This window comes from Sinocyclocheilus grahami, unplaced genomic scaffold, assembly GCF_001515645.1.
Source record: "Sinocyclocheilus grahami isolate Dianchi unplaced genomic scaffold, SAMN03320097.WGS_v1.1 scaffold1321.1, whole genome shotgun sequence".
Taxonomy (NCBI): domain Eukaryota; kingdom Metazoa; phylum Chordata; class Actinopteri; order Cypriniformes; family Cyprinidae; genus Sinocyclocheilus; species Sinocyclocheilus grahami.
The window spans coordinates 319,064-337,545 of record NW_015506500.1 but is presented as its reverse complement, the minus strand read 5'-3'; the positions used below and the strand labels follow the sequence as shown (position 1 = coordinate 337,545).

Below are 18,482 nucleotides of genomic sequence, written 5' to 3'. Positions count from 1 at the left end.
TTCATGCAATCTGATATGCATGCAAAAGTAATTAAGACAGATACAATGGAGGAGGTAATACAACTTAAATGAGCATTTTTTTAATTATTTTTTTGTATTGTTGGAAAAGAGTTTGTGGGAAATGTAGGAGAGATTCACAAAATATATTTGCTGGTATTGAGCATGTATATGCGTGCATTCCGCTTTTTATGGTGCATTACAAATTATGTCATTTGTGACTTCTGTGAATTAAAAGACTGGCTTTAGACGTTGCATCAGAGGGTCCATTTAGGAAGAAGACTATCAGCGTTATAAATAAACAGATAATCTTTTATTAAACTAGAATGCTTTTCAAATAAATTAACTAATATTTACATTTTAAATAAAACAAGTAATTGAACTGAACAGTAACCATTTACGTTTCTATTAGTGCAGTCAAACGATTAATCGCATCCAAAATAAAAGTTTTTGTTTATGTAATATATGTGTGTACTGTGTATATTTATTATGTATATATAAATACACACACATGCAGGTATATATTTAAGAGAAATATGTTGTTTATATATAAAATATGTTTATATATATAATATAAATTACATATATAAATATATTTTCAAAATATATACTGTATATGTGTGTATTTATATATACATAATAAATATACACAGTACACACATTATGTAAACAAAAACGTTTATTTTTGAATGCGATCGCGATTAATCGTTTGACAGCACTAGTTTCTATTAAAATATATTTAAAGTTAAAAAAATACATATTTAAATTATAGAGTTTTCAGTTTTTTTTATATACTTTTTTTTCTCAGGATTTGAATGCATTTTATGCTTTAAATCATGACAATTTTTGAGCCAAGTGGATTTTGATCGCACATTTTCTTGTTTTAATAAAAATAAATATATTAAGTTGACAGTTGTGTATTGATCTTTGTTAAAAGGTATTTTCTTTGGTCTTATCTCGCCTGGCAAAGTCAAAAGAAAAAAAAAAGCTTTGACAAAACTTTGTAATGATTTATAAATTTGGATTGCATAACTTTAGGTTTATGTGCTAGTATTTTGCAATCAGCATTAACAAGGCTAAACATTTAAAGATTTATTAACCTCTCACATTTACATTGATCATATTTTTCTTGGTTTTTATTAGTTGCATGTCAGGATACTTTTTGACATAAAAATAGGTTTATTCATATTAAAATAAAGTGTCAATTGAAGTAAAAAAAAAAGATAACAATTTGATGAATGATTATGTATGCAATCTTGCCTCAACAAGAGAAAACAGGAAGAGAATATAAAAATGGTCTCAAACATTTTCTTATGCCAAAACTGGCAAATGAGACCTAGTCAGATTACATTATGGAAACCTAAAATAGTTTTCCAACATGACTTCAGTATGACAGTCTTATTGTTGAAAAGTGGAGGCACCTCATAATTGTTTAATGGCAACAACTTAATGATCCTGGACCAGTCACAAAAACACATTTAACCTGTAAATCTTTAACGGCATATAAGCTGGTATGTATTTGTTTTAATTAGATGCTAACTGAAGAAGAAAGAGTTGCGGTTGGTCTGTAACCCGTAACCTCAGTACACAGCAGATTTGTTGTTAACTGTTATCTATCTCCCAGAGGAAGAATTAAGATATGTCATGTCAATAAAAGAGCTACGTGATAGCAAGCATTTAGAAGTGTGAAGAGGGCATTTATTTACCATTTTACTGAGTAGCCAGTGTCTTCAGCAACACTTGAATAGAGCCTTTCTCAGCCTCGAAAACAAGTTTTTCTGAGAGTGTTACAAATATATTTAGCATGGTTTATCTTTGTGCAGTTTAACAATGACAGTCTTCCCATGACTAATTACTACTAATCTATAAAAAAAAAACACTATAATACTTGTCATTATTTGATATGTAATGGATGGAAATTGACTTCAAATAAAATTTTATTTAGTTTTTTCATAAGAAAGTCCCCATTTATCCCCATTTCTTTTTGATGAGGTAATTTAAAAATAATTTAATTGTTCCTAGTTTTTTAAATTTATTTAAATCTTTTATTTACATTAAAATATGATTTTACTCTTAATAATATATATATATATATATATATATATATATATATATATATATATATATATATGTATATATATGTTGTTGTTGTTTTTAAAAAAAAATCTGAATTTGTCTTTGTCTCTGCACTTTCTATTCAACCTGTCAAGAAACAATATTTCCACTTTTGAAAAAAATGGTTTGATCATTATGACATATTTACAGATGTGGCATCATGGTTCAAACAAAGGTTAGTTCGTCTTGCAGTGTTTATCAGTATTTAATCCCGTTTACATATATCGGCTTTGTCGAGCTCAAAAAAGGTCTCTTAAAAAAACAAATAGACACATTTTGAAAAGTAAATAAATTGCAAATGTACTGCAACAATGTTGCAGTTTAGTGTTAGAATATAATAACAATTTGATAGGCTGTAACCAGATTTAAAATTAATAATTATAATGATTAATATTAATAATATTTTAAGACTCAGGCCCTGGATTAAACACATTAGTTTACTGCTAATTTGAATATTTGAATTGATGTGTCCAATATTGTGGTCCCTTGATGGTGGTTATGGCCTTTGTAGTTTGGATATGAGATTAGAAAATATGAGTTTAGCAGTAACCCTTTCAAAAGAAATTATAATAAAACTTCCTGAGAATGGAGTTTATTATTAGAACTTTAATAAAGAGGAAATCAAATCAGTGCAGGACTACAATATACTTATACATTAAAACAGTATCAGTTTTCACTATGGCCGTCATCATTTTAGCATGTTTAGCAGCCTATATTACTACATGGCCACTCACTGAAGTCTATGTTAAGTTTCACATATCTGAAATGTCCATTAAAGTCATTCAAAGCACCGGCTGGAAAAATTCCCACTCTCTCTAATGTCTTATTCTTAGACATTAGGCTATCAGTCTTATACTTTGTGTCTCTCAGGTCATCTCTCTGAACTGAATCAGCTCATGCAAACATGCCAGGCTGCTACCAAAGCACTCTGCTCACATTAGCGTAGCCATAACGCATGATAAGACTGATAATAATTTCATGTTTTTCTCTGATTCCCTGTAACATTATACCTGAGACAGGAGGACAGCCATAAATGCAGGAAGTTTCAGGATTTTGTGCACGTAAGTGGCAGACGCACGGTAGCAAAGTTAAAACAATGAACTACTGCACCTTTTCTTAAATGGCTTTTTACTGTAGAGTTCTTCTCTTTGGCTCCTTTCTGTCTGAGAGATGGCAGTCTTGCCTCTGTCTGTGTGTGTCTGTTTTTCATGTGTCTTTAGTATTTGCTATAGTCTTCTGCACAAACAGCCTTAACCAGCCATGGCTTAATACATGTTCATTTTATAAAGATTTTAACACAGCTGAACATTTACCATCAATATGTTTTTAACTGATATCTTTTTGTATTGATTTTACACAAGTATGTTGTAAATTTAACAGAGAAGGTAACGGTTTGAACACACTTGACACTTGACTGAATTTATGTTTCCCGTAAGCATTATATATATACGTATGTGTGTATATATATATATATATATATATATATATGTATGTGTGTGTGTGTATGTATATATATATGCCTTGCGATTGTTTTCATACACATTTTGTTTTGTTGCTGCCTTATGTTAAACTGCTTTAAATTAGTTTTTTTCCACAACAATCTACACTCCATACACCATAATTGTCAAGCAAAAAACAGGTTTTTAACATCTTTGCAAATTTATTAAAAATAAAATGATTCCATTGCATAAGTATTCATACTGGGACAGTTGAAATTGAGCTCAGGAGCATTCATTTTGCTTGTAGATGTGATTACACTTCAAGTGAAGTTAACCTGTGGCAAATTCTATTGAATGGGTATGATTTGGAAAGGCACACACGTCTTAATAAAAGGTCTAACAGCTGATAATGCATATCAGAGCAAAAACCAAGCCCTGAGGTCAAAAGAACTGCCTGTAGAGCTCAGAAACAGGTTTGTGTCAAGCCACACATCTGGGGAAGAGTTCAGAAAAAATTCTGCTTCATTGAAGGTTCATAGAAGCATGTAGTCTCTGTTACCCTTAATAGAAGAAGTTTGAAACAACCAGGACTCTTCCTAGGGCTGGCCTCCTGGCCAAACTGAGCAATTGATGGAGAAGGGCTTTGGTTGGTGTCGTGACCAAGAACCTGATGGTCACTCTAGTTGAGCTCCATGATCATATGTGGAGATAGGAGAAATCTACAGAAGGACAAACATCGCTGCAACACTCCACCGATCTGGGCTTTATGTCGGAGTGGCCAAACTCAATCCTCTCTTCAGTTGAGACACATGAAAACACACTTGGAATTTACAAAAAAGCACCTAAAGGACCCTCAGACTCTGAGAAACAAGATTCTCTGGACTGATGAACCTCAATTCTAAGCATCATGTTTGAAGGAAACCAGCTCTGCTCATCACCTGCAGAGTATCATCCCAAAAGTAAAGTGTGCTCGTAGCAGCCTCATGCTGTGGGGCTTGTGTTTCAGCAGCAGGGACTCAGGGACTCGTTAGAGTAGAAGAAATGCTCAGTGCAGTAAAATATAGAGATAGCCTTAATGAAAACACAGTCCAGAGCATTCAGAACCTCAGATTGGGCAGAAGGTTCACCTTCCAACAGGACAATGACCCTAAGCACACAGCAAGAGTGGCTTTTAGACAACTCTGTGAATGTCCTTCTTCATTCATTCATTCATTCATTCATTCATTCATTCATTCATTCATTCATTCATTCATTCATTCATTCATTCATTCATTCATTCATTCATTCATTCATTCATTCATTCATTCATTCATTCATTCATTCATTCATTCATTCATTCATTCATTCATTCATTCATTCATTCATTCATTCATTCATTCCCTCTTTGAAATATGTACATCAGTTCCATACAACTGTGGCAATATTGCAATTTTGTGATAGAAATAGGAGTAATAATTAAAAAATCAGCACCTAAAAAAAAAAAAAGTGAATATCGGTGTGGACACGTCTTATATTGTGATCCCTCAGTGGTTATTATGGATCTGGTAGTTTGAATGTGGTGGGAAAATATAGTTTTCAGTAGTAACCTTTTTAAAAGAAATGGCAATACAACTCTTGCCATTTCCTCAGAATGGGATCTATTATACTATACAAATGTATTAATATATAGTGTTTGTGCCTTAGTTTATCAGCATTTTGCATTTTTCAAATATCAAATAATACATGTAGATTTCATTAATGAAATCATAAAACTGCATACAATTAGAAAGCAATATGAACATTTTCAAATGGTGTATACACTATAGTGTAGCATTTCAGGACAGTGCAGATGCTTCATCACAGCTTATGTCATTTACCCTTAAAAAGCACCAATTAGACATTAGGTGTAAACTGTGTTTACATGAATATATAATTAAACGGTTTAATCAAACATGTTCATTAAAATTAGACATATGCTTCATTTTTTGTTTTAAAGACAAAAGATTCAATCACAGCAAAAGGAAAAGATGTAAAATCAATTAAATTGCATGCTCCATAGTAGAAAGGTGTTCCTATTATTGATCAGAAAATATAACACCATGCATTTTCATAAGTATCTACATTCAACACGCAGAGCCCTCTCTGATCAAAAAGTGTATTCTGTTGAGATGAGCTGAGCATCTCTCTCATCTGCACGACAAGCACTGCGTCAGAGGACATTATTCACTGTCTGGTATTTGTAGAGTTATCATAGCGTAAACACTCTTCCAATGAGTTTGTGCTTGTGTTATCTAACGTGGCTTTCTCAGTGTTTGTTCAGACTGATAGGCTGAAGTGTGAGTATCAGTATCTACTGTGTGTTGTTTCTCCTCATTGACTTTTATGGTTGCACAGGTTGAGCGACCAGGAGCGAGCGACTCCAGCCACAGAGACATTCCTAAAAATTTTACAACAGAAGCCTCAGTAAATGTTCCTGTAAACTGTATGCATAATATAAAAAGAGAAATGAGCGATTTGTACCAGCAGAGGAGTTCTTACACATTGTAGTCTGATCATATATTTATATTTGATAAAGAAAATGTCTACAAGAAAAACAGCAATGTGCAGAAGACCACTGACATTTATGCAATTTGTAGTTTATTATGCCTTTTATTAGCGGTCAGGACTCAAGGATTTATACTTTAATATTCTTGCATTTATGGGAGCTCAGAGAAAAATTGCCCACGTAGGCTACCTTTAAATACACATTTCACAGAAAAATGTAACTATTTTATGAGGTGGCATTTTCATATGAATCCATTTGATGTGAATTTTACCTGGGGAAAAATTAAATCAAATCAAATAAACTCCAACCTGATCACATAAGAAAATGTTACTATTTAACAAGGTGGTGATTTCAAATAGATTTGTATGATGTGATTGTATGAAATTGTGCCATTTTAGAAAAACATAAGCATGGGGGTCCTAATCGTCAGTGGGGTAGCCAGGTCATACAAATTATCCACCAATTCACCCAAAACGTAAAATAGTTATGAATTACCAAAACAAATTTGGGATTTGTCCAGACTCACAGGAAAACAAACTGGGATTTCGTAAACATAATCGTCACTGGGGTGAAAGCAGATCACCAGAAATCCAACAAATGAGATTGTACAAATTCATATAAATTAGCCACCAATTCACCAAAAAGTACAAGTTTCAAACTGCCATGAGATTGTGTTGATTTGTCTGGTCCTCCATAGGCTATACTATTTGCATAGCGTATTATTAAATTTCCCAAATTCCCAACAATTACGCTAGAACAGAATTGAATTGTTTGTCAATATTTGTAATTTGAGGGATCTGATAATTAGGGTGGTCTCATTAAAACACTCGAAGATGAATTCCACTGGCTACTTAACTGATCCAGATATTGATTAACCACCCCTGCCTTCGTTAGTAATCAATGCCGTATAATTAACCTTTCCAGCTCTCATTTTCTTCCTGATTCTTTCTTCTAAATGTAGGCTATGTCTATCATTTATAGATTTGAGAGAGAAATTCTTTTAATCAAAAGCCCCATCATCACAGTTGTGTCATAGCCTAGTAATAAAATAGTTAAATGTATTTCAAGTAGTGCTGTCAAACGATTACTCGCATCCAAAAATACAAGTTTTTGTTTACATAATATATGGGTGTGTACTGTGTATATTTATTATGTATATATAAATACAAACACATGCATGTATATATTTAAGAAAAATATGTTGTTTATATGTTAAATATATTTATATATAATATACAATATAAGAATATACTGTAAATATGTAAATGTATACACATGTAAATATTTTCAAAATATATACTGTATGTGTGTATTTATATATACATAATAAATATACACAGTACACAAACATATATTATGTCAACAAAAACTTTCATTTTGGATGCGATTAATCGCGATTAGTCGTTTGACAGCACTAATTTCTAGTAATAATCAGAATAAACAAGTATTGAAATTGTACTGAAATTTTTGTTTCCATAGCAAAAAGCCTACATTATTGTAAAATTCGACTGATGTGTGTCTTAAAACACAGCTGATCCAATCAAAACTGTGTATTATAAAAACCTAGAGTATTACAGAGTGCTTATTGGTTAATATATCATTCCAGTCAAGTAGAAATACAGAACCTAGACACTGTGACAACTATTATCTTCTATATATCTTCTACTGGGAAAATGTAAATGATTGAATGAAATTTTGTGTAAGTAGTTGGTTTATTATGTTCCACGCATGTTATAATAACAATAAGGCACTTATACATATACTAATGTGCGTTGTGCTTAATCGGTGTCCATTACAATGATAATCACACTATTTACCTTATTGCTGAATTATTTAGCAGTGTTAAATTGACTATACTATAAAAACTTAACAATACTCAATTTTTATTTTAACCATTTTAAATGCTCATCAACTGTTGAGATTTAAAAAATAAAACTATTGGCTGCACTCTCAGTGCATTCCATTTTAATCCATATTCTACAGCAGTCTTGTTAATTTTCAGAGTACCATTGTGATCATAGGGTTGGATGGCTTGTGCCAGTGACTCATTAGTTTATCATTAACACTCTGGTTGTGTGTAAGTGCTGGGTGGGGTTTGGACCTCCCTCTGGGGTCTCATGAGCTATAAAAGCATCCTGGTCTGGTGAGAGAGGAGCAGATCAACGCCAACAGCCAACATCAGCTCTACACAATCCTTCTGGGCCCGAACATCTACTGCAGAGTAAGTAGCATTCTGCTTCTTTCACTCTTTAAAGCAAATAGCCTTTAGTTGATGATAACTTCCAACATAATGACATCGGATTCTCTTGGTGCCTATCGAGGTATTGTTTCACGTAGTTCACTCGAACTAAAAACTGTTTAGCATTGCGTTTACCGTCTATTGAGGCTATCAACAGACCAAGAGTTGCAAATCTACAGCAGATGTTTAATAGTTCTGTAGACTTTGGCACTTGCTCTTCAAAGTGCATCTGAATCAAAAGTACATCCTACATGTATGGATCCCAAAGGTTTTTTGTTTGTGTGTCTCAGATGGCGAGTGCACTGAGATCTTGGACTGTGCCGCTGGCTCTTGTGCTGTGTGTCATAGTGTGTCTCAGCAGCCTGGGTGAAGCTTACCCGCCCAAACCAGAACCTCCAGCGGGAGACGTGGGTCCAGAGGAGATGGCCAAGTACCACACGGCTCTAAGACACTACATCAACCTCATCACACGACAGAGGTGAAGCTAGAATTACCTATGCATTACCTGTGTATAATTCCATGCGTCAAAGCTGATTGTGTCAGATAAATCAGTATTAGAGGCTAATAGTAACACTGATTACTTAATAATAACTTTCGTTAATAACACAGCCCTGCATCTTGAAAAAAATTCAGCAGATTTGCAAAAAAGGCCTAATGTTACATAATTTGCTGATGCTAAACTAAAAAATAATAAACAGTTTCCGTCATGTACTATATTTTTCAAATTATATTATGTATCAGCTGTAATGCAGTTATTAAAAATACAAAAGCAGTCAAATGTAAAATGTTTAAATTTTAATGGCAAAAATAGGTATTCAAATTGTACTTGCAATTAGTTAAGGAAGGGAAGAAATTATGTGAAAATATTTAATTTAATGTCAAAGAACTATAGATAAACACAAGTAAATAAAAAATAAAGCTTATTTCCCCCCCCACAGAAGCTGTACATTTCTATCACTGTTTGGATGTGTAAAACACCCACAGATGTAGCAGAAAAACTTCTCATATTTGTTTTTTTTCTGTCACTGGCAATTATTTTAACCTTGAAATCAGAATTAGGCATAAATTCTGAAAGTGTCTTCGGAATCATTCATAAATGTGAACAAATAATCCTAATCTGGCTCAGAGAAAGATATGAATCATGTCAAAAGCACAAATGCTATGAAATGCACATCATACAGGCTTTATTTTTGGCATCAGCAACCCAAAATTAGTAAGAAACAAGTATTGGATTTCATTCACCAAATATTATGGGTGATGTTATTGTTTGAACATTATATATGCAGTACTTCAGAATGTTCATTAACTAAATGGAAATGTCATTAAACTTATATTTTTTCTTTCATGTATTTGGCCACACATTATCTAATTCATTAGTCATCATGAATTATTAATAAACAAAACTTTTACAGCATTTGTTAATGTAGATTAATAATACATTCTGAATATGTACATTTGAAGTTATATTATAAATGAACATTAGTTCATCTATTAAATATAAACATTAAACATTGAAAAATGGTATATGTGTAAATTAACATTAACCTAGATTAATAATGTTTGTTCATGTCTCATTAGTGTAAGTTATTAATACTTATTAAGTCAGTAGAATGAATTTCTGTGTAAATTGCTTGTAAAAGTATCTTGCATAAATGACCGCACTGGACAGAATGTGACAAAACATGTAAGAATGGGTTTACAAACAATTTATACACACATTTGTTCTGCTCATGTTTTTTGACTGAAGCCAGATGATTCTTGAAACATGATTATCAGATGATTTTTTTTTAACATATTTTACATTTAAAAAACAAATAAATAAAATATATTTTATTTCAGCTAGTTGCAAAGGAACCATTAATTTTATTTTAGTTTAAGTTGATGTACTAAAATAACAAAAAAAAAACCTGAAATGAAATTAATTAAATATATATTTATATTGTTTATAAGGCTTTATTATTTGCAAGCTGCTTTTAGGAATGCTGTGTTATGAAAGCCCTAAACAAATACATTTAATTGATTTACATTTAGTCCCAGTGAGCAATGCAAAAAGGTTTCCATGCAGGCGAATGAACTCAATCTAGTTTGCAGTTTAAACAAAACCACTTTGTGTGTGTGTGTGTGTGTGTGTGTGTGTGTGTGTGTGTGTGTTAATGGTTTTACCAAATTGTGCGTTGCTATGGTTTTACCCGAACACTCACATGTGTGAGAGGGGTGGGCTGAGTTGCCAGATATCCTTCAACCTGTATGAAACCCCTCATTATTGTGCTGTGTGTTAAGATAGATTGTTATTAAGTGGGATTAACATGTCTGGTTACGTCTCTGATGATGCATGCTAGAGATGTACCCTGATATTTTCTGCAACGAGTTTAACCTTAAAAGGCCACAATTAAATGACGATCATGTGTTATTTTGGTTCTGTTTCTTGTTGATTTCCTTATATTTGTGAATTGATCTACAATTATCTGGACGATCAGTTTCTTTTAGTTAAATCAGGAAGTTGGATTGTAGTTCTTTTTAGTGCTGTTTGTTTAAGCCAGCATCACGAATACGAATGCTCATACTTAGAGTAATGGAAATGAACAAACACTAAGCATGTCATTTGCTACAAGCTTGAATCATCTTCTCATTCTTCAGATATGGGAAGCGATCCAACCCTGAGGCCGCTGTGGCTGAACTTCTGTTCGGTGAAGATGAACAGGATGTCAGGCCCCGGTGAGCAGTGAGAGAACATGCTGGAATATCTTTGTTTCTGAAGTTTTGCATGTTATATTTAATCACAGAGATACAAATGCACCTGCTCAGTCAGTCGCAGTTAGTCCAGAGATATTCAGACAAACCCCTGGTGGAGATATTAAAATGATATATATATATATGTTTTTGTTTCTGTGCAGTGTGGAAGACTTGTTATGGTGATGTGACTCCTCTCTGTGGCTGGTGCAGGGGCTTTCTTCATTCATCCATCTCTATGATAATAAATTAGTTTACTGAACAGCAGAAACCAGCATGAGCCACAAACCCTCATCAAAATGAAGCTCCAAAAACACCTCATGATCTGTACATCTCTTTCTTTCTTTCTTTCTTTCTTTCTTTCTTTCTTTCTTTCTTTCTTTCTTTCTTTCTTTCTTTCTTTCTTTCTTTCTCTCTTTCTCTTTCTCTCTCTTATGAGTTGATTTATGCTTTGTGAAAGACAATTGTAAATAATTTATTATTCAATGACAAAATTGACAATAATAAAAAATTACTGAATGTTGAACTCTGGATTCCTGTCTTCATTTATACATTTTACATGTATTTTTTTTTTTAAATACCTCTTCTTAAATAAAGAGAGATTGTGTCTGAGCTAGTACATCTGTAGACCACTAGATGGGGGAAATCAACAATATTTTTATATTTTAAATATTTGGCCATCTTCATTATTTCATGAATCACAATTTGAAACTTTTGGCTTTTATTGTTATATGATAAATAATAAAAAATAATAGATATAAATATCTTTACTATTCATATTGCACTGAACAAAAAATATCATATTTTATAGGCATTCTTTAATGTACTTTAAAGTACCATGTAATACCATGCTATAGCCTACTGTGCGCAGATACATCGTATACAATTATAAAATATTTGTATTAATCTATCTATTGATTTTCATAGCTATCTTGTAAATGAAGACGAAAAAACTATCAATAAAAATAGTCCACGACTAAAAATCTTCCATGCTATTATCATATATGTGGACATATATGGTAATATATGTTTTTATCTCAAGAAGCCTACCACCTCAAGGGTCTACTTTTGGAAAAAGAACCAAACTTGCTGTTGGTTAGAGTTGTTATTAATAGAATAAATCTAATTTAATAGTATGTAAAAAAAAAAAATAAATAAAGACAGAGACTGCGGTATATGGTGAATTGCTTTTAAAGCCGCAAAGGCCTGAGTGATTTGAGACTGGGTAGAAGAGGTGATGTGGTGGGGTCCGCAGAGAGGCGAGTGTGCTGCCCCTTTAAGACTCAGCATCTCAATACAACAAAAGCGCATCGCCGCCTGTTAGAGACGTGATGTAAAGCGGATACACAGATTGTTTAAATCTTCGTTTAGTCATCAAGGTGATGAGATACTGACTGAGGCGATGATCTAGCTTACAGTGTTCTGTTCTGATAATTTTGCTGTCTATTAGGCTCACTGGTTGCTGTGTTATCAGGTGTGTAAATAAGACGTGAATGTATTGCATGTATTAATGGTTCGAGAGCAGATGGAGTATAACGTTACGCGTTAATTCAGCGACCAGCATCATGACCACCGTCTGCAAAAAGTGAAAGACGTGCACTGCTGGTTAATTTCTCCCTGTCGGACATCACAGGTGAGTCAAACACCTTCATGACTGATGGCGAAACAACTCATTACACCGCTTTCTGCGAGCGAGCGTTAGTTTGATTTGGACTGAATTTCAGTCTTATTTGACTAAATGTGTTTATCTAAGATGCTCGCTCAAAAATACCACGGTAGGCTATTACATAGGCTTTTCTGGTACCATGATAATATTAGATTTTTTTTTGAAGAAGGCTACTAGAAAATGGAAATTATTCAGTACCATTAAAATATGTGCTTTACTGTCTGATTCCATCACTGTACCATACCTTGCATAGCTAAATGTGCTTAGGTTATTTTAAAAAGAAAATCATGCTATGCTGAGTAGATTGATATAATAGGCCTATATTTTTTTGCAGTTGGCTAATTAACCTATTATGAAGACTGTGTCAGATTCTTTTTATCATACTTTGCTTTTATTATATTTGAGTTGTTTTCACTTCATAAGTGGTTAGAAAACGATGAGCTGTTGTAAATTGCAAAAATGCAGCTGTACTGCATGAAGCTTAGCCCAAAGTTTCTATTAATTACCTTTTTTTGGTAATTATTATTATTGAATATTTTGTTCCATTTTATTTGATCTTTTCTCTTACGCTTGTGAGACAATTACATTTTTATGTTATTATTTAATTTAATTGAATTGTATGTATTTGTATTGGGGTTATTATAGTTAACTAAAACATAAACATACAAAAATAATTTATAAAAAAAACCAATTTATTTTTTAATGTTTATGTTTTAGTTAACTATAAATTATTGAATATTTTGTTCCATTTTATTTGATCTTTTCTCTTATGCTTGTGAGACAATTACATTTTTATGTTATTATTTAATTTAATTGAATTATATGTATTTGTATTAGGGTTATTATAGTTAACTAAAACATAAACATACAAAAATAATTTATAAAAAAAAAACAATACATTTTTTAATGTTTATGTTCTAGTTAACTATAAATAATTTAGTTTAAATAAAAATAACAAACACAAAGGTGAAATGAAAATGAATGAAAACTACAGTAGGCTATACAACAAAATGACTAAAACTTGAAAATAAAAATGATATGAAAACAGAATATATATATATATATATATATATTCTGTTTTCATTTCATTTTTTGTTTTCAGGTTTTAGTAATTTTGTTGTTTTTGTATTTTTTTTTTAGTTTTTGTTTTAAAATGTCTATATAGCCTAGTTTTCATTAATTTCATTTAATATATATATATATATATATATATATATATATATATATACATATACATATATATATACATACTGTCATTGCCAACAAAGTGTATATAACAAAGTATTGAGATGAAATTTTGTTATTGACCAAATACTTATTTTCCACCTTAATTTGCAAATAAATTCTTTAAAAATCCTACAATGTGATTTTCTGGATTTTTTTTTCTCATTTTGTCTCTCATAGTTGAGGTATACCTATGATGAAAATTACAGGCCTCTCTCATCTTTTTAAGTGGGAGAACTTGCACAATTGGTGGCTGACTAAATACTTTTTTTCCCCCACTGTATATATATACATACAATTACATAACTAATTCAAAATATTAATAATATTTATAGCCCTACTAATATTTCAGTGATACTAAAATAACACTGATTTGATTTTGGTACTAAAGTACCATAGTAATAGTAATAGTATTTCTATTACTAAATATAACGACTAAAAACACATCTGTTCCACCTTTAATTGACCCTCTAACTCTAGCACTTTCTATTCTATTTTAATTATACTTTATATCTTCTTTTTTTATTTAAATGTGCTTTGTGAGTAACATTATTTAGTTTTTTTATTTATTAAATATATATATATATATATATACACCTTGCTACGTGTACTGCATTAGGCTAACCGAGACTTGTCATTTGCACATATATTGTTGCTCTTTTGTTAGTTTTGACTGCTTTTATTGTCCTCATTTGTAAGTCTCTTTGGATAAAAGTGTCTGCTAAATGACTAAATGTAAATATTTCTATTATTATTTAATTTATTCTTATTATTTTGTTATATCTTTTTATCTGATTGCTAGTTGTAGCTCATCTCCTAGATGTCCTATTATGGGCTATTTGAATCAATTATCTGTTCTTTTAACATGTGTTTGCTGGCTTTTGTGTGGGAAAGTCGACACCTCTTCAACTCCCACGTTCGTTTCTGTGTCTCTCATTCATAAACATGACATGACCTCTCTGCTTCTGTTCCACTCACTGTGTGTGACAGCTTTACCCACGTGTGCAGCTCCAGGGACTGTTTCCATGAAAACCAGTGTTGTATCTGTGCACTCAATAAAAAGAAGTGACATTGTAAGACTTGGTATTTGACCTCAGAAGGTCTAAGATGTTTCATATTTCCGATTCGATTGTTTATGTTTTAATTTGAAAATTGAGTTTGGCCATAAGGTAATTTATGGTATACACGTCTTCGATGGAATATTACTATACTGTGAGACATCAGCATGCAATGAAAAGAGTCTTTCTGTCACTCATTTGGGACATTATTGTACACCAGGTGGCACAACAGCTGCCCAAAAAGAAAATTTGCTTATTTAATTATCTGTGTGTAAACACACAAAGCCAAACCATGAACACTTCTGACCACAGATCACATCGCAAGCACATAATAAAGAACATCAATTACATTTCTAAATTGCATGCCTAAACACAGAGCAGCACTATTAACAAGATTTACTCTCAAATTTGCTAGTTCTTTTGCTCCATTCAAATACCCTACTGTAGAGGCTCTTGGGATTTTGTGTGTTGCCAGGTAACCGTCACTGCAGCTGCGCAGCCGGAGAGCTAATGCTACAGTGCTGTTAGTGCTGACCTCCTACTGTCATCTGTTGTCCTGACTGCTTTTGGTTAAGCTAATTGAGCTTATGTGTGTAACTGTGTGTGTATTTTTAACACAGCTGTAGCTGCGTAATTCAGAAGCTTTTGCTCACCAGTCATGAGAAAATTCACAATAAATTACTGGACAAGGAATACAAGGAATCATGCTGAGAGGTTCTTCAGAAATGATAAATACTACCCTGCCTTCGGCTAACAGCAGCAAGTAGAAAATCACGTGTTGTCAGTGTGTATTTGGCTGCTCAAACGTTTATAAATTATGTCATTTTCCAGCAATACGTTGGTTGCTAAGGACGTTGCTTTTTTTGAATGTTCAAATATCAAATAACGTTCTAAATGATTGTTCTAAAATAAAACAATTAGTGTTCTAAACTACAGACTTTAAATATCAAGTTCTTTGATATACTGTATGTCATCTATGTTTCTTATTGAAGAAACACAACTAGAGGAAAACTGTGCTTGTATGAATGCGATTCATATGGAAACGTATGATTTTTAGAAAAATACCCTCAAATCCTGATAAATATAAAACCACATAAAGTTGCATTTAAAATAGCTAGCAGATATGCATCTATGCATCTTGCTTCAGTGTCTCATATTGCTGTCGCTGAGACATTCAGGCATAAATAACCTAGACTCCTATAAGTCACTTTTATGTGTTCACACTTAGGTTCACTCTTACAAGAACCAACTTGTAAAACTTTTAACACTACAAGTTGCAATACAAATACTTATGTCTTAAATTCTTCACTTTCAAACACTCAAATCCTCAAGCTTTTAATGTCAAATTTTCAAGCTTTTATTTCAGCAGGATATTGGTGAAATGCTGTAAACTTGAAAAAAAAAAAATGAAATGATGTGAATTTAAACAGTGAAGTGAATCTAGTGTACATTGCGTTCCTATATCCATGAAAATGACTAAAAATGCTGTATTATGCATGCCAGGCCAGTAGTGAGCGATGTCGCATTGTAAAGAAACACCGTGCACCTGCGCATATACGCATACCTATAGACTGAACACGTAATACGTATGCGCATGACGGCACCATTTAAAAAAAACGGGAGCTTTTGTAGTTTACATGGAGCGATGATTTTCCAAACCTGTGAAACCTGTTTTCAAAAGCTTGCCTTTTCAGTCCCCCAAAACACCATTGTCATGCAAATAAATGGCCAAATGCAAAAAAAAGTTTTCAGTTTTTAACTTGAAAACAGTTTTGTGTAAACGGCCCCTGAAAACGCGTGCAAGGGAAACAGGTCAATTTAGCTCAAAGGTAATTATTTTTGATTTTATAGGGAATTTGAACAGAATCACTGTTTTACGGCTGATCAGGTAAATCGGCCAGCGATTCATTGAATGAGCCGTATAACATCGTATAACAACTCCGCAATGGATATTAAAATCCAAAATATAGTGAAAACACTATTAATCAGCACAGTAACAAGATCGGCAGTTTAAAGGGGTCATATGATGTTGCTAAAAAGAACATAATTTTGTGTATTTGGTGTAATGAAATGTGTTTATGCGGTTTAAGGTTAAAAAAACACATTATTTTCCACATACTGTACATTATTGTTTCTCCTCTATACCCCGCCTTTCTGAAACGCGTCGATTTTTACAAAGCTCATCGGTCTGAAAAGCAAGGTGTGCTGTGATTGGCCAGCTATCCAGTGCGTTATGATTGGCCGAATACCTCAATTATACCACCATAATTATGGATTCTAATGACTTATACTGTCTTTTTACGCGTTGCGTTGCATCGCGCCGCGTAAACATAAAACCATGTCTGCATTTGTGATCGAAGAAATGACAAACAACAAGCCCTACTCTACACTGCCCAAAAAACTCGCTTTAAATATAAAAAATATAAAATATAAAACTCTTTAAATATAAAAAAACGTACTTACAATCTGTGAGTCAGAACAGCCGGCATTGTAGTCTACTCTCCCAGGATCAGTAAACAGTCCTCCATAAAATGTGCTGCACACATCTGAATATTTGGGTTGAAGTGTTCTGGAACAGTGTTGTACTTTCTAGTCGTGTCCATTTTTGGAAAGCCAAATAAAGTAGTTATTGCGGCAACCACATGTGACGACCCCGGGCTGGACTCCACTTCGTCCACGGTGAAAGCCGATCCGGCGATCCACAGCGCAAAGTTTTTATATTTCCTCAGCGACCAGCACGGATCAGCTCTAGGCATGACGAAGCGGATATCGTCCTCTTTTGGAAGACCAAACAAAGTAGTTTCGCTTTCACAACGAAACACACAGCTCCTTCACTACATGGCGGCCGCAACAATACTACAGCGAGAATAAAAGTTACGCCTTCTTTCTTTGCGTGAACATTTGGGCGGCGTTATGCAAATCTTCCCAGATAATGACGTAGGTATGTTGGGGCGTGTTAGAACGAGCCGTTTTAGGTAGGCGTGGTTGACTAATACTTTTATAAAGAATATGTCTTTGGATTTGAGACTTTAGTCTTTGCAACTTTACAGATCTTCTTTATGCACCAAGAGCATGTAACACTCCAAAGAGAAAGGAAAAATTGAAATCGCATCATATGACCCCTTTAAGACATTAACTGGTAAGCACAAAACACAAGATACGTCTCTTTTCAATATAAATAAGACTTTATTGGATAAATCTAAGACAATATAAAGTAATCTAACACATAAACACACACACTCACACATTCACAAGTTGCAGGAAGCAAGAAAGTGAGGAAAAATGAGTTTAAGAGAATGAAAATTTGAAATCCCAAGTTTATAGCAATATGCGCAATTGCATAGACCTGAACAACCATCAACCTCTTAATTAACCCTCGCCTTGAGTTTCTCAATGAGGTTAAAATTTATATTAAATGCACCAGTTCAGCTAGGATCTGGAGGTACTTGCTTTGCTCGTTTAGGGGGTTTAGGGGGTTGTCATCATTGCA

At 33.0% G+C, this 18,482-nt stretch overlaps 2 protein-coding genes across 2 annotated transcripts in view; both read left to right on the top strand.

The window, feature by feature from the left end:
* The first annotated feature begins 8,241 nt into the window (after positions 1–8,241).
* On the top strand, positions 8,242–11,260 carry LOC107569181 (peptide Y-like). Its single transcript, XM_016255190.1, has 4 exons — positions 8,242–8,296; positions 8,605–8,792; positions 10,952–11,029; positions 11,209–11,260. Exons 2-4 carry the CDS (start codon positions 8,605–8,607, stop codon positions 11,228–11,230), a joined length of 288 nt encoding a protein of 95 aa, XP_016110676.1. The 5' UTR covers positions 8,242–8,296; the 3' UTR covers positions 11,231–11,260.
* Positions 11,261–12,346: 1,086 nt separating this feature from the next.
* LOC107569196 (MAGUK p55 subfamily member 2-like) overlaps positions 12,347–18,482 on the top strand; it is a 51,096-nt gene continuing 44,960 nt past the window's right edge. The window contains exon 1 of the mRNA XM_016255216.1: positions 12,347–12,677. The gene's annotated coding sequence lies outside the window, so the exon portion shown is untranslated. The remainder of the gene's footprint in view (positions 12,678–18,482) is intronic.